Here is a 20355-nt window from a genome sequence, read left to right as displayed (position 1 = left end):
ATCGACCTACTTAGGGGCTATCAAACGCTACGCCGTAGCAGGGTAGTTATAAAGGTAGCTTTCGGGTTTGTCAAGAAGCATGCTATAAGACATGGTCAATCAAGATGGGATTTGCCCCTCTCTGATTGAGAGAGATATCTCTGGGCCCCTCGAGTGATCGGATCCGAAAATGCATGGCCATGCTACGTACGGTTAAGAGTTAACCTACAAAGGGATTCCGAATCACAGGATCGAGAAAGAGCGGTCGGCTTGAAGCTAGACCAAATATCGTGAGGCAAAGGGAATAGCATGTATATTATGTCGTGATGGTTCGTCTGATATGATCTTCGTGTGCGTATAGGAGTTGGCACGTCTTGCTAGAGGCCGCTACCGACTATTGGGCCGAGTAGGAGTACTCGGGCCATGTCTATACGTATCCGAACCCATAGGGTCATACACTTAAGGGGCTGGAAGCCCAATTCGAATCTGATCCGAGTTGGATTAGGTTTAGAAGTACTAATGGGCCTCGGACCCAGAGACCCGTCAGGAACCTCTATAAATAGAGGGGTGGGGGCGCCCTAGGGTTTACACCTTTTGGCGAAACACATCTGCCTTGGATGTGTTGCGCCTGCAGCACTTGGACGAGCCGCCGACGAGCCACGACGAGCCGACGACGAGCCGCGGCACGAGGGCGATTTTGCTGCACGTGGACGAGCTGCTGAGGAGCTCCTGGACGTTGATGTGATCGACTACGTACGACTACGTTGATCGACTACGTACGACTACGTGATCCTCTTCACTGCATCGGCGCATATCTACATCTTCCGCACCAGTAGTGCGTCGAGTGGTAATCCCGTGATCCTTATACGGCAGCTCTTCCTGGTTTTACGCGGTAGAAATTTTGTTTTGCGCTAGTGTAGCCTACCTCGTATCCCACACTTGTCTCCGACGAGCACGTAGCTTTTGCTTCATCGTAAGACTTGTTCTGCTTGTGTCTTATCCGAGGGTAGTTTGTGCTCTTTGATGTAGTCGACGAAAAAATTTCTCCAATCCACATCAATCATCATAACCTCCCGATCTGGTTCCACGGGACCACGATCGGTGGTTGTTGAGGGTGCCTGCTCCGTAATGGATGACTTGAGAAGTTCGTGAACGAAGACCTCTACTGGGACTTGAGCGCGTGTTGAACCCATCTTTGACAGGACGTCTTCAGCAACATTGTTGTCGCGGACAACATGGTGGAACTCTAAGCCTGAAAATTTGTTTACCAGCTTGCGGACTTTTTTGTAGTAAGCGTCCATGTTCTCCTTGTTGTGGTCCCACTCATCGTTGACTTGATTTATGACTACTAGCAAATCACCGTAGACTAGTAATCTCTTGATGCCTAGTGATACTGCCAGGCGTAGCCCGTGTAGTAGTGCTTCGTACTCGACTTCGTTGTTGGATGCCTCCCAAAAGATTTGAAAAACGTATTTGAGTTGTTCACCCTTCGGACATATTAAGAGTACTCCTGCACCGGCGCCTTCAAGCTTGAGTGATCCATCAAAGTACATAACCCAATGCTCTGGGCGCTCTGTTGGTGTTGGTAGCTGATTTTCCCTCCAATTTTCCATGAAATCGACTAGAGCTTGGGACTTGATCGCGATTCTTGGCCTAAATTCCAAGGATAATGCTCCGAGTTCTACTGCCCATTTTGAGATCCTCCCCGTGGCATCTCTATTGTGGAGATTTCACCCAGGGGGGAATCAGTGATGACGGAGATCTTGTGTTCATGGAAGTAGTGTCGTAGTTTCCACAAGGTGAGTGGTATGGCGTAGAGCAGTTTTTGGACCGGTGGGTAGCGGGTCTTGGAGTCTGAGAGTACTTCACTAACAAAGTAGACTGGCCTCTGTACTTTATAGACGTGGCTTGGTTCAGACCGCTTGACTACTATTGCCGTGCTTACGACATGAGTAGTTGTCGCAATGTATAACAACAAATCTTTGTTTGGAGTTGGAGCTGTGAGGATCGGTGGCTTTGACCAGAAATCCTTCAACTGCAGCAGAGCCTTATTCGCCTTCTCGGTCCATTAAAATTTGTCTTGTCGCATGACTAGCTTGAAGAAAGGGAGGCCCCATTCTCCAAGCCTTGAAATTAATCTGTTTAGGGCTGCCATGCAACCAGTTAGCTTTTGTACGTCCTTGATGCCAGACGGAGCTTGCATGCTGGTGATGGCAGTGATCTTCTCGGGATTCGCTTTGATGTCTCTGTGGCTAATGATGAACTCGAGTAGTTTCCCAGATAGTACGCCAAAAATGCACTTCGTTGGGTTGAGTTTCCACCGGAATGTGCGCAGGCTCGTGAAAGTTTCTTCCAAATCTGCAATGAGGTCATCTGGATTCCTGGTTTTGACTACCACGTCATCCATGTATGCCTCCATATTGTGGTGTAGTTGCTTCTCGAAGCACATCTGGATTGCACGTTGATATGTGGCGCCTACGTTCTTCAGCCCAAAGGATATTGTTGTGTAACAAAAAGCTCCATAAGGGGTGATGAACACCGTCTTGGCTTGATCTTCTTCCTTGAGGGCTATCTAATACTATCCTGAGTAGCAATTGAGGAATCAGAGTAGCGCACATCCAGCTGTAGAATCGATGAGTAGATCAATCCTTGGGAGCCCGAAGAGATCCTTTAGACAATGCTTGTTGAGGTCCGTGTAATCTACACACATCCTCCATTCATTGTTGTTCTTTTTGCGGGCCAAGACTGGATTAGCGAGGCACTCAGGATGGAAGACTTCTTTTATGAAGCCTGCCGCGAGTAGTTTTGCTAGCTCTTTCTTGATGGCTTCTCTCCTATCCTGGGCGAATCTGCGCAGTCACTGTCTCTTTGGAGTAGCTTTAGGATCTACGTTGAGTGAGTGCTTGATCAGCTCCTTGGGCACACCTGGCATATATGCCGGTTTCCATGCGAAAATGTCTCAGTTTGCCCGAAGAAAGATGACGAGCGCGCTTTCCTATTTAGGATGCATCCATGTGCCAATCAGGGCTGTCTTGGAGGAGTCACTGGTCTCAAGGTCGATGGCTTTGAAGTCCACGTCACTTGCCGGCTTGACTTTACTGGCTCCCGACTTGTTCTCTAGAATTTCAAGTTCTGCCGGGGAGAGTTTCTTTGAGGCCGTGAAGACTTGTTACATTGAGTTGGATACTTGAGTAGTCGCAGCCAACTCAACAGCTTTTGTGTCGCACTCTTATGATCTTCGCAAGTCTCCACGGAGGGAGAGTACTCCCTTGGGTTCTAGCATCTTCAGGAGCAGGTAAACATAGTGTGGGATTGCCATGAATTTAGCCAGTGCTGGTCTTCCGAGGACGGCGTGATAAGATGTCTCGAAGTCCACCACCTTGAACCGGATGTACTCTGTCTACTAGGACTACTTGACCAAGCGGTATAGCTGCGTTGCCTGGGAAAATCCTGTACAACGAATAGTTCGTTGGGGTGAGCATATTAGTGATGTCGAGGCCCATCTTCTTCAGAATCTTGGTGAAAATGACGTTGAGGCCACTGCCGCCGTCGATGAGTACTTTGGTGATTCTTGAGCCAGTGATAATTGGATCCAGGACGTGGGGGAATTGTTCTGGTTCTGAGAAGCTTGTCCATTGATCCTTCCTCGACAAGGTAATCTGTACCTCAAACCACTTGAGGGGCGTAGGAGAGGCGGGCTCAATGGACATGATCTCTCTGAGTAGTAATTTCTACGACCACTTGGAGGTGGTGCTTGGGATTCCACCAAAGATGATGTTGACGGTCTTGGATGGAGTCCGGGACTTGTCTTTGCCGTCTTCACCTTCATCTACTTTGCCGTTTCCCTTGTCATTATTGTTGTTATTTGGGGACTCTTGGCAAGTCTTTCATTACTTTATGCAGCGTATAGCAATCTATCGCAGCGTGTTTGTTGTGGGGATGCCATGGGCACTGCTTTTTTAGGAGTTCACTGAAAGTGTGTCTTCTTGTCTGTTGGACCCCTTCTTGCTGGAGTTAGATATTGCCGTGACTGTGTTGTCTCGCTTACGCTTGCGATTTTGATTTCCCGAGTAGTTATTCTGGTGATCGGTGTTGCAGTTTTTGTTCTGATCTTGATCGTTGTTGCCATGATTGTTGGCGCGGAGGCCGAACCGGCCGCCCAGCGCGAGTTGCTCCAGCGAGTTCCTGGCAAGGAACAAGTCGCCGGGGAGCTCGACCATGAACGCCGAGCATCCGTGGTTGTTGTCGGCCGGGTCCTCCTGCCTCCGCGTCAGGTCCACCTCCACGTCCCTGGCGCCCCTCGCCACGGTGGCCGCGACCCACTCGGCGACGTCCCGCCCGAACGCGCTGGCGTCGCGGCCGCTCCCCAACACCACGCCGAACACGTGGAGCGGCGCGTCGTACTCGGTGTGGAGCGTGAGGCAGCGGCTCACCGTGGCTGCGGCCCGCATCGGCGGATGGCCGCGGGCAAAGTCGCGGTCGGTGAGGTCGATGACCGCGGAGAAGGCGAGCGCATGGAGCCACTGGTGTGCCCACCGCCGAGAGAGCGCGCTGGTGCGGGCACCTTGCTTGAGCGGGAGGCCGCGGAGGATGGAGTGGAGGAGGTCATCGGGGAGGCCGCTCAACCTGTCCTCTGCCACCGCCGCCGCCGCCATCGCTCTCCGCTTGTTCGTGCGGCGCGATTCCATCGCAAATTCTTGGTGGGTTCGCTCGGTTGACGTGCCTTTTGGAAGTTGTTGGGTTCATGAAGCTTTGGTTTTATATTGCTGCACTAGTACACTTGGCTAGCACCTTGTGTTGCAAGATTGGACGGTAGACGTGAGGCGATACTATATGTCGCATATGTGACAGATACATGGGTCCCACCTGTCAGCGACAGGTTCGGGGGTCCCACTTGTCGGCTCCTTCCTCTCCCTCCGTCCCAAGCCGGAGGAGGAAGGCAGCGTGGGGGCAAGCAAAGGAGAGGAGGTACGTTTAGGGTTCGGGGTCAAGGGCTCGCCGCCGGTAGGGTTAGGGTTCGGGGTGGGAGGCTTCGGGGTTCGGGTTGCCGGGGGTAGGGTCTCCAGTGACCTTCGGCTGTAGAGAGAGGGCCTTGGGCGGCGGCGGCGACGGGTTGTGGGCGGAGCGGCGGGTGCTACCAGCCGCGGGCCGTGGAGGACAGCCGGTGGGTGATGGAGGAGGCGGGGGCATGACGGTGGGGTTAGGGCAGCAGCGGCCAGTGGTGGTGAATCCGACGGCAGGAGCCGTCAGAGGCGGTGCAGGAGGGCGACGTGGGGGCGAAGGAGAATTGAAGGGTGTGAACCGGAGGAGAGGGTGGTGGGGCAGCGGATCCGGCGGCTCTTGCCGCCGGAGACAGAGGAGGATGATGGTGCGGGGGAAGAAAGTGGCGCATGAGGAGATGGTGGCGGCGATGTGTTTGTCGGGAGGAAGGAGGAGGATAATGTCAAGTGGGCCGCTACTGGGCCTGAAGGCGACAGTGTGATTTTTATCACCTTCGGTGATACATAGCAGCACCAGACGTGAGAAAGAAAAGCCACACCACACAAATTGACAATCCGACATCATAAATTTCCATTCCAGTAGGAAGGAAGCTACCAGTAAGTTTGGATTTTGGCGGTTGCTTGCGAGACAAGAATGCCCCATTTGAAGTCAATGAGCTATGCCTGTGCTCATCTTTAAAAAAAATGCCACAGGGCTGCCGGCCCAAGTTCGTCGCCTCCTTGATCAACGTGAAAATCTCTAGCTACATGCTGGTAGCTTACTACGAAAATCAATACCTACCAGCATCATTTTGGGATGTTGTAGTCACTTGTAGAAAAGCAGTAAAGAACATCAGGTAGCTCAAAGTTTGGTATACATTGCTTGTCTCACAACGTGTGTTGTTTCTCACACATCTCGTGTAAATTCTGCATTTTTCTTCTGGAGGACTAAAAGAGCAGACTTTGTTCCTAGAGCGAAACTGCACAAAATCCATACGATTGACTTTGATCTAAATAAGCATGCATACGATTGACTTTGATCTAAATAAGCATGCGTTTGGTTTTGGGACGATATGGGTTAGGTTGGAGTCGACCCATCCCATGTTTGGATGAGTAGGTTGGAGTCGACCCAGTCTTTTATTTGGTTGAAGAGGTTGAGAGGGTTGGGATGGATGTCCTTTTAACACCGTTAGTAGTGGACCCCACTTGTCAGCCGCGGGCCCCACCTGTCATTCTCCTCATTTTTTTTCCCTTCCTGGCGTCGTTTTTTTTCTTCCTGCGTTGCTTCTTATCTCCTTCCTCACGCCGCACCTCCCCGGCAGCCCGGCTTCTCCCGCACTGTCGGCCGCCTCCGCCCCCACTCCTCCCTCTGCGCCGGCCACCGCCTCCACTGGCGGGCGGAGCTCCCCTACCCGGTTGCTCTCTCCTCCCCGGCCGCTCGCTCCTCCCCGGCAGTCGCCTCCGCCCCTGAATCATCCCTCTGCGCCGACCTCCGCCTCCACCGGCGGGCGGAGCTCCCCTCCCCGACCGCTCTCTCCTCCCCGGCTGCTTGCTCCTCCTTGCGCTCCAGCGGCGACCGAGGGAGGGGAAACCGGCAGGGAGGCAAGGACTCCGGCGGCGAGCGAGGCAGGGGAACCGGCGGGGACAGCGAGCGCACCGGCGGGCGGGCGAGCGAGGTAACGGAGACGCACGGCGTGCATGTGGGTCGGCGCTGTGCCTTGATTTTGGAGGAATTACCTCGACCCAAATCTCGTAGGAATATTCTTATATGGGCTGAACCCAACCCAGTTCTCTTTTAAACCAAACGTCCCAAACGTGGGACGAGAGGTCCGACCAGTTCCGACCCCCTCCGATGGCACAGCCGCACTAGTGCAGCGCAACCAATATGGCGTGCAACTGGTAGTTCTAAAAGAACGCCATGCAATTGTTAAGCATCCACGGACACTCCATTAGCTTCGGCACTCTTGAATCTAAAGTATTGCATCAACTACTGCACACTATGCCACGACAATACCAAGTGCAAGTGGAGCGGCACATGATGAGATAGGCAGATAGCAGATCGTAACGTAGCTTCCTCACCAAAACACGACAACACCGATAAAAAAGAAGTCCCACTTATCATTAATAAATGCCATCTTAGAGTTTGTACATGATTTGGAATACACCCATCGAAACTGAAAATTGGGACTCATACATACACTTATCTGATATCAAAATGGGCCAAAACTTAAGAAAAATTTTCTGAGCACATCAATCACCAAATGTTGTCTAGCCTCTGGGTAAAACTTGGTAAACATCCTCCAATCATATCCACCAACTGAACCTGTTAAACCCAGGGCGCTTATATGCCATCTTCTCAATGAAAGAGATCCACAAATGAAAGAATGGCGACCAATCACCAGTATCTGATGGTCTGTAAATAACACTAGTATAAAAATCTTCTCTCAATCTTCGATGCCACGGCCTAGCTGCTTGAAGATCAACAGACTTTGCAGACGCTGTATGCACCTATGCCTTAGCTGAGTTGCTCTATTTTACAAGGGAAGCTCTACTAACAACAAAGTCTGAACTACAACAGGAATTGAATCAGAATCTCTTATCGGCCATATCCAGATGGAGGTCTCCGGTTGGAACTTCTGTCCAAAGCACCGTAACGGTTCTGTGATTGCTGTGATCGTGAATCAGCCCTTGTGGGTGGTGGTCCGCCTCCATAAGGCCCTCTTCCAGCATATGAACTATATGGTTGTTGCTGCCACTGTTGGGCTCCACCATATGGAGGGGGCTGGTAACCTCCACCACGAACCCCAGGATACGCTGATGGGGGTTGTTGCCCATACAGTCCAGGACCCGGTGGCAGAGCAACAGGCTGTGATGAATACATGTTGCCACCAGTCTGCTGGTATCCATATGCAGGTGGAACCCTGCCTCTTGCATCATGGTAGCCATCTCTTGCATATGGGTGATTTTGTTGCCTTCCTCGGTTACCTTGTTCATATTGCCCTGATCTGTCATACTGATAATGACCTGATCCTGATGATGCATAAGCTGGTATTTGACCATCAGGAACACCATCCCTAGGCACATTCCAACCAGGACGTCCAGCAGACTGCTCCACTCGTGGAGGCATCCCTTGATTGCCAATAGGGTGAACTACATTCAAATGGTGCATGCCATTCATTATAGTTTGATATGGCATTGATGGGCCATTATGTTGCCCCCTACCATGAGCATTTAAGCTGTTTATAACTAGTCGGTGGGCTGCCTCTCCAAGTTGGCGGCCTGATATGGCTCCTGGTGGGTTGTGCCTAAGAACCATTGTACAAGATCAGGACTTTCCAGTTTGTCCACAGGAACACCACAGAAACAACAAAAAGAGATGACAAAATACCTGTTGCTATTATCATGAGGCCTCCTGCCGCTGTCTTCATGCCACAGCACTGGAGGTGGTTTCAGATCCCCAGCTTCAACAGTCTGTAGAATAGATTGAAGAGAAAGCTTATTCACTATTAATATTATGATGCTTATGCCACACAGCTATAAACTAAAGTACTAGTTCCAAACCTTCTTGGGTATGATAACACCAGCTGGAGGCCGGGCTATGTGCTTATGATGATCCGGAAGCTTGTAGATCGAGCATCTGGTTGATCCAAATGCCATTAATGTTAAATACAGCCACTAATAAGTATCATACCATAATTGCCAGGCAAAGTTGCAAAGGGGTTAAGCTTACATCACTTGATTATCCATAATATCCTCCAGCCCATCCACAGGAGACCTAAAGATAGGAGGGCATGGATCCCCACTGCAAAGAGTTATGTAGCCATTCATTCCTCCACTGTACAAAACATGAGCAGATGTTAGAGATATCTGGGGGAAAAAACAAAGTTCTCTTAGCACATGTAGAAATTGGCCACATTTTTCCGATTAAATCAGCAGGTGAACTGGTTCAGCACTGATTTACTCATTTATACACAACATCATCCCCACCAGTCCACCACAACAAAAGACAGAATGGGTACAGAACAGCAAGACAGATACAAATTAACAAAATAGTCTTCCTGATTAAGCTTAACTTACCTAGCAGAAGGATCAAGCTTTTCTTTAATTTCATTTCTCTCTTTGTCAGGCAGATGTCCAAATTTGCTGTTGAGAGAGTAGATATATGGAGAAAGCGGGTGTGATCCATTCACAAAAAGCATATCGAACATGACACTGTTTCTCCTTGCTTCTTCAGGCTACACAGAAGATGAAAACAAAGCAAGTCTTAGAATATTCCTATTCCCTGTGGCTCATCAAGCATAAATGAATAGCAAACTGTTTCACCACCATACCGTCAAAGTATGCTCAACTTTTTTTATCTCAGCCAATAAGCGAGCTTCATCGATAAAGGGCAATTTTGCAATTCCCTGCAAAACATATTACAGTTACTAATTAGACAAGCACATATCAAAAAAATATAAAAATGCTCTTTGAAGAACAACTTACTTGCCAAGAATATCTCTTCCCATTCATATCTACTTCAAAATCTGCATAGTAAATGGGGACACGTGTCAGATAAAATCTAATATCAAGGATCCGATAATATATAGTAGTTGTTATATTAACAAAATCAGCATACCAGTAGGATAAAAGTCAATTATTGGTGAATTTGGATCCATCATCAGTCGCCGATACTGTAGCGGCAGTGCATGGGCACTACAAATTCAATGTGAAAGCTGTTAAATTACTTTCCACCATACTTGAAGGAACTAAGAGCCTAAAAATGTGATCCCAGCATACTCACCTTGCAGCTGGGAAAACCCCCATAAGCTGATCAAAAGGTTTGAACGGTGTCCCAAGTTCAAATGTAATACCAAGTTGACCCAAATCCCTCAAATCCGAAGCGAACGGAGCATAGTGATAAGGATAGAACCTACACACAGAATAGATCAGAGAATGAGATACTGGAAGCACAGGCAGAAAAAGTAACCAGGCCTGCCAATATCACGCAAATGAGCATTTACATAATTTGATATATTTGGCCAACTTGAGCAAGCTAAATTACCATTGCCATGAGCAGACCCCTTCGTAATAGTAGTGCATTACCCAACACAAACCTTCAGTGTATTTGAGAACCTAAGAGAGGGCATCATACAAGATTATATTATTATATAGCTATAAGATTTAAGCTGGTTGCTATGGTAACATTCTCTAAAAGGAACCAAATAAGTATTCTGTCAAAGTTAAAGCGAGTAGCAGCAGCAGCAGCATCAACAAAGCCATTAGCCCATTAGCCCCAAGCAAGTTGGGTATGCCAAAGTCAACAAAGCTACTGTAACAGAAAAACCAATCCCTATTTTATTCCTACAAATAGATATTGCCTTGTGCTACTAATGAGAAACTTACGACATCTCTCCGTATTTCTTCAATCTGTTCAGGTGTTCTTGCCCCAAATTTCTCTTCATAGTACCTTTCCCTCCATCCCGGTTCTCCAAGTTTCACCTGAACATAAAAAAAAGATAATGTTTCATATTAATTTAAAACATGTAACATGTGAAATTAATAGGTTAATAGTGAATTAGTGCGCTAAATTTCACAATATTGCTTATTATCATCCAAAATGTGGGACTAATCTTTTTTAGGAAAATCAATACAGATAGTCTATGGTGTTTTTACTAAGTGATGGTGTTCATCAATATTTAGTAATTTGCCATATCATATAATATGCTAGCAAATTGTTTTAGGTTAACCACATCAATCTGATGCCACAACAGCATATGATCTGTTCACAAATAACCAATGATTTAGAAGACATACCTTATCCTCCTCTGGATTTTCAGAATTAAAAATATCTGACTTCTCTCGAAGTGCATCTTTAAGCATTGACTTCAGTTCTTCTTTGTTTTCACGTTCCTAAGAAAGTCATCATGAATGTCAGGTGAAATTACAAGAAGTATTTGTAAGTACATATAAGATCTTCTCAAGCCATATGGGAAGAATTACTTGGGCTTCAAGGTCATTTTCAGCTTCAACTATGGCTGCAGCAATGCTGGAACCTGACGTTGATACTCGCGCAGCTTTCCGAGCTCGATTGTTCATTTCTTTGTTGTCTTTGTGAGATCCATTCTGCTCATATGGTGCAGGTACAGCCCCAGAGGCCAGGCGAGACCCTTGAAAACGTTGAACAGGTACAATAAGATCGTCCCTAACATGAGGATCCAGATCATCACCCCGCTTAGCTTGGGCCTTTTCTCGTTTAATTCTTTCTGCTTGACGCTACAACAGGGGAATATGATTGCAAAATTGTAAGTGGAAATGCCTGATTCTTATATAGAATTTTTCGACGAGGCCAGAACCAATGCAGAAAAAAAAAAGGTTTGCTAACTTTTTGCACAGGACTTCAAATTGCCTTGTTACAGAAGATTTAGAAAAGTAGGTCATACATGCAAAGGGGCATGCAAGCTAACCCCTACAAATATAGTACTCTGCAATTAAAATTCATGGCTAATATATTCAAATTCTGCAATACAGAACAAAAACCCATTTCCAGATGATTTTCTTCTACCACATGGAACAGTACAGTTAGAAATCTGAACCTAAAGGAAACATTACATTCAAAAAGGGACTAAGAGCCTCTTTGTTGGTGGCTCTTCTTCGGTTTCATTTCTAGCATAACTCAATTTGCTTGGGACTAAAGGGCTTCACTGTTGTTGTTTGTTTGTATGCTAGTTGTAGTTCAAATAATTAAGTCTACAAGAGAGAAACAAACATAGTCATCCTCGTGTACCTGATGCAAACGGGCTCTTTTCTGAAATATTTTATCCTCATAGGAACCAACTGCTTGAATGAAGTGTTCAACTCTATTCAGATCAGGCTAAACCACGAAAGAAGAAGCAAAGTTACTATTTAGTACCGGAGTGGATCAATTTCTGAATCTGCTGCGACACTAACTCCGACCGAAATGAACTTTGATTACCGTGCAAGAATCAGTTAAATAGCCACCCATTGAGGGAAATTCCTTCTTGTATACTGCCATTAGCAAATTAATAGCTCCCTGCAGAAAACCAGGACATCAGTATGAATGTATGACAAATTTAGGAGTGAACTGCAAGCATCAAGACAAGCTTACAGAAGTTTAAAAGAATAAAAAAGATCCAGTGTAGCAGCAGCAGAAACTTGAAATGTACTAGGTGCAAAGATGGATGTGTCAAACAGTGAAGCACAAACAGGAAACATACCTCACGGATCTCTAGTGTTGGCATATGTGGAAGAAAATCGTTGCCAACAAAGAAGCACATGAAGATGAAATCATCAACAATGCGTTCAAAATCAATTTGGAAGGGTGGGTTTGGCATTCTGAACTCATATTCTAAGTACTCCCGAAGGGTCCATATATTCAAGAACTGTGGAAGTACAGAAACAAACACAAAGGTATTCAATGAATTCATCTAAATGTCTTACAAAACCATATGTTACAACAGACAATATATGTCATTATAACCTGATAAGGCTTCTTGGGAACAATAGCATCACCCTTCTCATCAAACTCCCCAGCTTTTCTTTTCACCTTTCCTTCACAGTTTGCTGCTAAATGTCCCACCTGACCACACAAGAAGCATTTATCCTGCTGTCCAGGTGTATAAACTACCTGCAAACACAAAAACAAGCGAGTCATTAAGGCATAGCTTCAAAGAAAAAGAATAACAATGCAGGGACAGCTGATAATACAAATTCTGCAAACAAAAAATAACTTAGACAACAGGGGAACATAGAGCAAACTCTAATTTCTTGAACAAAGACAATAATACATATAAACATTTAAAAGCATATATAATCCGCATTAAGGACAGCTAACCTCTCTCAGTATTGAGAAGTGTACTTCATGTGTTGCTAAAGCTAACATGATCAGATCTGCATCCTGCATTTATGAGTATATGAAGCTGAATTAGCAGGGCTAGAAGAAATAGAACAAAAATAACCTACATAAAAAATAATATAGTTTTGTCAAACATACCAGGCCATACAGGCAATGGCGTGTATTTGGGTTAAAACCAGACAGATTCCGTTGGCCACGAATGTACGACATAATTTTATGTTCCCCTTCACCAGGAACATTGGCATCAGACAAAATAACCTTCAAAAGACCTTAATTAGAACATAACTGGCTTTATTGCATTCAGGTTTTCTGAGGTTAGTGGCAGCCTTTCTCAACAAGGAAAATAATCTGATAGAGGAGACTGATTGAAAGCGTTGGTAGAAAATAAAAAGTTAAAGCAGGATCAGCTTATACTTACTTTAATTTGTTTCCATCCAGGATCATAATTCAACCTGAGATGGATGTAATACTGCAAAGCAACTGATAAAACAGCCATAAACTCAGTCCCTGGAGTAATAACATTGGAATCACATGTTTGTGATTGCTGTTTTGGAGGAAGTTTTCTGCCTTCCCTCTCAAACTCTTCACGTAGCCGTTCTTCTTCTGCAGCCTGGGGGCACATGAATATTGAACTGTGATTGCAATAAAATGGTTGCATTGCAACTGCCAAAAATAATGGGTAAAAGGGCAGTATGCAATCACACACAGACCAAAGGAAGATAGTTTCAGTAGAATACTAACCGCATCCGCTGCATCTTTTGCAGCTCTGAATCGTCTAGAGCGCTGCTGGTTCATCTTCGCACGAGGAGCCACACCATCTGTAAACCATTGTACCACAGTTACAATTATGAGCAGCCATGAAATGAATATGATCACAGGTATAGGAACATTGATCATGTAATTCAGAGGACATGCTTATTCCAAACGAGCAGAAACAAATTACTACATATGACAACAAGTCAAACAAACTTTCATCAAAGCACAAAAGCTTATGTACTTATGACAAGGCAGTCTACAAGTACATAGTAATATCTGACATCCACAACAATATCTAACAGAAATATACAGAATCCTGACTTCTGCACACACGTACAGCAAGAGAATCTCCACTGGTTCACATGGCACTAGAATTAATAGGTGGAATAGCAACAAAATTTCCTCCACTCTAGCCGTGGAATACATACCGATGGCCATGTACAAAAGCCTCCGAGGGCGAACCATGACGAACAGTCTGTCGATGTAATCAAACATGCACTGGAAAACCTCACCAAATGTTGTTGGGGAGGGCTACAACAGACAAAACCATAGTCAACATTTGAATTAGAGAACAAAAAGGGTATGAGAATTACATTAAAGGTAAATGCTTTGAACAAAGGATAAGGCAAATGGTTCCAATAAACTATACTATTGTTCTTAATTGTATCAGTATCTTTTTCTTTCTTGCTTTCTCTTCGGTCCATGTGGCTCATGTTGGGTTTTATCACTAGCCTGCCCCAATATTTAAAGTGAGTTAATCAATGCTCTTGTCACAGCTGTTGCTGTGGTGAATTCCACTAAAACTATTGACACGTAACACCAGCATCTGGTCTGCTAACTGAAATAGCACCAAAATCACCTAGACAGGTAGGTTTGAAAAAGGCTAAAAATTTGTTTGCAATTTGCTACAGTTGCAGTTTAGCAAACAAAAGACTAAATCTGGATAATTCTCCTACCATTACTTCGAAAAAAATGAATGAATTTGAAATAATTTTGAAGTCTCAGAGACGACTTGGGGACAATTTCGCAGCTTCTTTTTCTAGCAACGATCAGATTACTTTACAGGCAGAGAACAAGCTAACACCCACCAATTCAACCCTCTAAGCTCTCACCAGCCACCAATCACAAGCCCATCACATGATTACCGCATACGCCTCAGACTCATCACACCCCCAAACAATCCAAGCCAAAAGCAACCCAGCCCGAATCAATACACCTGGAGTGGGGAGAAGGGGTGGAAAGGAATGAAGCAAGCAGGCCGTACTTACCCTGTCCTCCGGGTGGAAGCAGGGGTGTATGATACCATTCATATCAAGGTAGAGGTTGTCGAACTCGAGGCCGTTGGGATTGGGCTTAGAGGTGTCGACGGGCACCTTCACGCCCTCGATCTCCACAGCCTCCTCCTCCACCACGTCCACCACCACCATCGGGTACTTCTCGGCCAGCCACCGGTAGAACGCCGGCACACCCATCTCCGCTGTCGATGCGCCGGCGCGGTCGTGGCCTCGCCGGACCCTAACCCTAGTAGGAGAGCACGGGAGGCGGGCGGAGGCGTAGCGGTGAAGAGGCGCTAAACCCTAACGAAGAGGGGGATGGTCACTGGCGGGCCGGGCTCCATCGAGCAACTTCTGTCGAAGAACTTGTCCAAATCGTGCTGACGTCGGCGAGGACTCCGTTGAGCGTTGCTACGGTTTATTTTATGGTTTTGTAATTTGATCATGCCATTACGATTGTCACGATTTAAATATAAATAATAACTGTGCGGTTGTAATGGTGTCATTGTAAATTTTCGTCCATATATCTTCAACAACGTTGGCCTCAAACGAAGACTACCGTATTTTTTATACCCGTACAATACTCCTTCTCAACCTCACTAAGTCACTGGAGTGACACATGGGCTCCATGCATCATCCCCTTCCTTTCCTAATTTTTCTTCCTCCATAACACACCATTGTGCTACCCTACCTCCTATCCACCATGCAGAGGATACATGTCGTGCGACCTACATTCGGTGGAGGTTGGAGAAATCGGTGATGGTTGTTTGCCACCCGGAGAAATTCCACGACGAGCGTCGAGCTAGGAAGGCCTTCACTCCTAAGCCCTAGCATCGCTGCCATGACAGCTCAGCTTGAGCTCCTTATGCCGGGCTCTGAGGTCGTCCTATGTTTCTTCCTCCACGCCATGTGGGTACTCGGGCCGCTTTCGTCATTGCGTGACGAACTTGTGGCACAGACTCTCATGCTGGAGCCATCACCACTTTGCTAGGGAGCTCTTGGCGTTGGCCTTGCTTGTCACAGGCTTGCTCTATATCACTTTCCCCATACTTTGTATCACTGATTGCTCTAGTGCATCCTCACATTAGCATTTTGAAGCCTTAAACATATAGATTTTGGCGCTCGTGGTAATTCATGCTGATGGGGAGAGGGAGAGGCTCATGCTGCATGACATCATCACGCTGGACCACATGGCTATTAATATGGACCGTGTGGTCTCATCACTTTTTGGGTATGGTCGCAATTATGGATAGGGATGAGGCAAGAATTGAAAGATCTCGTACTGACCGGCACCGTATACAACAGGCATCTAACACCAAACCAGGAGAAAATCTGGAAACGGGGACAAAATTTGGGAAACTTACCATGAAAATTTTCATCAATATTCGCATACTTATAAGCACCCAATATAAATTTCACAGTAAGCACATTCAAAACGGAAGCCCGCTGTACCACAGCTCAAGACTACTTAAAAAAGCATGCCAAGGTCCTAACGCATAGAAGAGGTTGTCCTTTTAGAATCCGAGTCGACCCATTTAAGATCGGCTCACCTCCACTCCTAATGCTATAAAGGCTAAGGAGTTCACTTTAACTGATCCACCAATCGAATTAGTTCTGTTAATTTTGAGAAGAATTAGATAAACATGTAAGTGTATATAGAATGCTGGAGTACTTGTGTTCTTACCCTTGCTTTGATGCATAATTGTGATTTTGCCCTCATTTAGTCATTTTCTCAACCGTGTGATTTTGGCCTCGACTATACATAAGTTAATGCGATTTTGTCCCTAGTCAATGATCAAAATAAGGACAAATATGCAAAAATCAAGGGTAAAATTGCGTTGACTTGCGAATAGTTGAGGGCAAAATTACAAAGTAGAAAAAATAAGGGTAAAAACACAATTGCACTTCAAAGTAGGAGCAAGATCACCAAAAGTCATTTAAATTTTGAGTGCATGGATGTCTTATATTTGAAAATGGAGGTGGACCAAATCTCGGTGACCCAAGGCCCCTGGCTAAACTTTAGTCCCTATTACATGGGATGTTTGCACACTAATTAGGAGTATTAAATATAGTCTAATGATAAAACTAATTGCATAAATGAGGGCTAATTCGCGAGACGAATCTATTCAGCTTAATTAGTCCATGTGATGCTACAGTAAATATGTGCTAATTATGGATTAATTAGGCTTAATAGATTCATCTCGCGAATTAACCCTCGTTTATGCAATTAGTTTTATCATTAGTCTATGTTTAATACTTCTAATTACTGACCAAACCTCCGATGTAACATGACCGTAAACTTTAAACTTTAGTTCACTGGTATCCAAAATACCCCTCGAATATTTGAACCAGCTATAATATCCTTCCGCGTTTCCGCCGTCTGCAAGACTTTCTTGAAGACAGTTCCATCTTCCATGGCTCCGTTTGTTAGCAGCAAATAGTTTCCTGACACTCTGACAGTAACAGAGTACAAGCTAAACGGCACCAATTCTTCCGTTCATCGTTCTAACCTCTCATCTCACCAGTAAGCAAGCATAACTGGTTGCCGCGCATACATCGAGCGGCATCATCTAACACCCTGCTGCCTGCTGGCCTGCTCAGTCACGCTCTACGTAGCAATCTAAACACGTCGAGGAGAGAGGAAACCGAAAAAAACAAAAAGGAAGAGAGCCAGGAACTGAGCCGTACTTACCCTGTCCTCCGGGTGGAAGCAGGGGTGTATGATGTTGTTCATGTCGAGGTAGAGGTTGTCGTACTCGAGGCCGTTGGGGTTGGGCCTGGAGGCGTCGACGGGCACCCTGACGCCCTCGATCCGCACGGCCTCCTCCTCCGCCACGTCCACCACCACCATCGGGTACTTCTCCGCCAGCCACCGGTAGAATGCCGGGACGCCCATCTCCGCCGCGGGGGGCACGGGAGGCGGCGCGGAGGCAGAGAACAGGGGAGGTGGGAGGCCACTGTCAGACGAGCAGTTTCTTATGAAGAACGTCGAAAGTTGGGCTGACATCATCGGCGAGAGGACTCGGCGTTGACGTAGCACTTTGGAGGACTTCGACAGAAAACTTAAGAAAAATGCAGTAAACCGTAAAACGCTGCTGAATTGTACTGTAAACCGTGGTTATTCAGCTGATTGCTGCAAACTTTGTTTTTCTTATTTACTAGCGCGTGTGGCGAAATAAAACGAGGGGACACGAAAAAAAAACAAATCAAATATCATCATCATACACATAGGCCAGGGAGACTGAGGTCCGGCCGAACATTTCGCCTAGCCCAACTCGAAAACCCAGGCCCGTCATCAGGTCTGGCCTAATATTTCGCCCAGCCTAACTCTAGAACCCAGGCCCATTTGGTATCCTGGGCTCTATTTCGCTCAAATTCACCCACCACACAAGTACACAACCCACCAAAATTCCCGAAATCCCGCGCCACAACCGCACAAGCTGCGGCAACCCGCCGGCCACAACGGCGGCGCCAGCGCCACGCCGCCAACCCCCGCATGCCGCCGCCGCCGCCGCCTCTGCCCCCTGCGTTCCACCGTGTGCTCTCCCTCCTCCCGCGCGTCGCCTCCCCGCGCCAGCTCCTTCAGGCGCACGCCTTCCTCCTCCCCCGCGGCGGCCACCGCCACCCGCGACTCCTCTCCGCGCTCCTCCTCGCCTCCCTCCGCCTCGCTTCCCGCCACCGCTCCCACCCTGCCGCCCTTCTGCGCCACGTGCACCCCTCCGTCTCCCTCAGGGCCGCCGCACGCCTCCCGCCGCCGCTCCTCCGCGGGAGCCTCCTCGGGCCGCAGCTCCACTCCCTACTCCTCCGCGCCGGCCTCGCGGCCTCCGACGCGCACGTCTCCGCCAGCCTGGTCCAGGTGTACTGCGCCTGCGGACGCATCTCCGCCGCGCGCAGGGTGTTCGACGAGATGCGAGGTAGGGACGTGGTGGCCTGGAATGTTATGATCGCGGGGTACGTGAAGTCCGGGGACCTGGTCCGCGCGCGCGAGCTGTTTGATGTAACGCCAAAGAGGAATGTGGTGTCGTGGACAATTATGATTGGGGCGTACGCACAGATGAAGCAGCCAGAGGAAGCGGTAGAGGTGTTCCGGAGGATGCAGGTGGAAGAGGGGATTGAGCCTGATGGGGTGGCTTTGCTGTCAGTTTTGTCGGCATGTGGGGATTTGGGTGCGGTTGATCTAGGGGAGTGGGTGCACATGTTTGTGGTGAGGCGGGGATTATTCCAGAAGATACCATTGATGAATGCGATCATTGACATGTACATGAAATGCGGGTGTATCGAGAAGGCAGTGGATGTGTTTGAGGGTATGCAAGAGAAGAGCGTCGTGACTTGGACAACACTGATTGCTGGATTCGCATTGCATGGTCTTGGTTTGCAAGCTGTTGAAATGTTTCACAGGATGGTGAGGGAGAATGTGGCGCCAAATGATGTCACTTTTCTTGCTGTCCTCTCAGCGTGTAGCCATGTTGGACTGACTGATTTGGGCCGCTGGTATTTCAATGTCATGGTGTCCCAGTATGGGATGAAGCCATGTGTTGAGCATTATGGGTGCATGGTTGATATACTTGGTCGTGCTGGTTGTTTAAAGGAGGCTCAGGATTTGGTTCAGGAGATGCCTTTCAAGGCAAATGCAGCAATATGGGGAGCTCTTCTTGCTGCTGCTAGGACCCATGGTGACGCTGGCCTTGGAGAACAAGCTTTATTGCATTTAATTGACCTTGAGCCTCACAACAGTGGGAACTATATTCTCCTGTCGAATATTTATGCAGAACAGGAGAGGTGGGATGATGTTAGGAAACTTCGAAAGGCAATGAAAGAAAGGGGGCTAAGGAATGTGCCAGGGGCAAGTTCTATTGAAATCGATGGTATGGTTCATGAGTTCACTGCTAGAGATGGATCTCATCCTTGCTTACATAGGATATGTAAAGTATTATGTGAGATCAACGCCAATATGAAATCAGTTGGTTTTGTCGCTGTGCTCCCTGAACTACCGCATGCTATTGAAGAAGGCTAAGATCCCTAAGAGCATTATTGATGTTGCAGCCTGAATTTGCACTTCATGGCATGGTTCAAGAGTCACTCCTAGAGTCGCATTGTCATGTAAAGAAGATATCTGATGCTTTATATGACATCGACGCCACAACGAATTGGTCAATGATGGTAACTTGAATTTCACTGATTATGTCCACGTATTGGTCACACTTTTTTCCGTTGAGGAAGGATCGATAATTTATTTACACTCAGCCTGTGGTAAACATTTGCGTCATGGGAATTTGCTGAGGCTCAAGAAAGGATTGGACTTAGAGTAGGTGGTAGTTGCATAAACAAGGTCAAAGCTCAAAACCTTTGATCCATGGACCTTTGGTAGTTTGGTTGCAGGTACAGGAGCCATCTATACGGGCTTGTGACTTGATATAAATTGATAATCGTCTCCCCAGGCTTCTCCTTTTGCACATATATAGAACAAATAGGCCATTATCTTTTCAGCTTTAGCTCAAAGTTCTCTAGCATT

The 20355-nt window shown here is 47.0% G+C and overlaps 2 protein-coding genes across 4 annotated transcripts; one reads left to right on the top strand and one right to left on the bottom strand.

Moving 5' to 3' along the window:
* Nucleotides 1-7056: 7056 nt before the first annotated feature.
* LOC101753124 (5'-3' exoribonuclease 3) lies at nucleotides 7057-17560 on the bottom strand. Of its 3 annotated transcripts, none has more exons than XM_004967743.3 (23): nucleotides 14838-15219; nucleotides 13998-14100; nucleotides 13555-13631; nucleotides 13232-13423; nucleotides 12952-13071; nucleotides 12793-12855; nucleotides 12439-12585; nucleotides 12176-12340; nucleotides 11914-11991; nucleotides 11725-11811; nucleotides 10941-11213; nucleotides 10755-10850; nucleotides 10344-10439; nucleotides 10003-10073; nucleotides 9742-9870; nucleotides 9577-9653; nucleotides 9444-9484; nucleotides 9290-9364; nucleotides 9036-9193; nucleotides 8689-8793; nucleotides 8520-8595; nucleotides 8347-8429; nucleotides 7057-8263 (listed from the first exon to the last, which is right to left on the bottom strand). In XM_004967743.3, the coding sequence occupies exons 1-23, from the start codon at nucleotides 15039-15041 to the stop codon at nucleotides 7555-7557; spliced, it is 3225 nt and encodes a 1074-aa protein (XP_004967800.1). In that variant the 5' UTR covers nucleotides 15042-15219; the 3' UTR covers nucleotides 7057-7554. The 3 variants fall into 3 exon arrangements, with proteins under 3 accessions (XP_004967800.1, XP_004967801.1, XP_004967802.1); XM_004967744.3 differs by lacking the exon at nucleotides 14838-15219 and adding an exon at nucleotides 17536-17560 and having other exon boundaries at nucleotides 7555-8263; XM_004967745.3 differs by lacking the exons at nucleotides 13555-13631; nucleotides 13998-14100; nucleotides 14838-15219 and having other exon boundaries at nucleotides 7555-8263; nucleotides 12952-13037; nucleotides 13232-13368.
* A 722-nt stretch (nucleotides 17561-18282) lies between these two features.
* On the top strand, nucleotides 18283-20080 carry LOC101772052 (pentatricopeptide repeat-containing protein At5g56310). Its single transcript, XM_004971512.3, has one exon. It carries the CDS (start codon nucleotides 18340-18342, stop codon nucleotides 19855-19857), a length of 1518 nt encoding a protein of 505 aa, XP_004971569.1. The 5' UTR covers nucleotides 18283-18339; the 3' UTR covers nucleotides 19858-20080.
* Nucleotides 20081-20355: the final 275 nt, after the last annotated feature.

Source organism: Setaria italica, chromosome V (assembly GCF_000263155.2).
Source record: "Setaria italica strain Yugu1 chromosome V, Setaria_italica_v2.0, whole genome shotgun sequence".
Lineage (NCBI taxonomy): Eukaryota > Viridiplantae > Streptophyta > Magnoliopsida > Poales > Poaceae > Setaria > Setaria italica.
This window is presented reverse-complemented; position numbering and strand designations above follow the sequence as displayed.

Excerpts from the sequence above, each read along its gene's own strand:
- LOC101753124 (XM_004967743.3), bottom strand. The coding sequence starts at position 15,041 with ATGGGTGTGCCGGCGTTCTACCGGTGGCTGGCCGAGAAGTACCCGATG. Across the intron at positions 11,214-11,724 it reads AAAGAGCCCGTTTGCATCAG|CGTCAAGCAGAAAGAATTAA; the intron begins GTACACGAGGAT and ends CCCCTGTTGTAG. Across the intron at positions 8,264-8,346 it reads CCTCATGATAATAGCAACAG|GCACAACCCACCAGGAGCCA; the intron begins GTATTTTGTCAT and ends AATGGTTCTTAG.
- LOC101772052 (XM_004971512.3), top strand. The coding sequence starts at position 18,340 with ATGCCGCCGCCGCCGCCGCCTCTGCCCCCTGCGTTCCACCGTGTGCTC.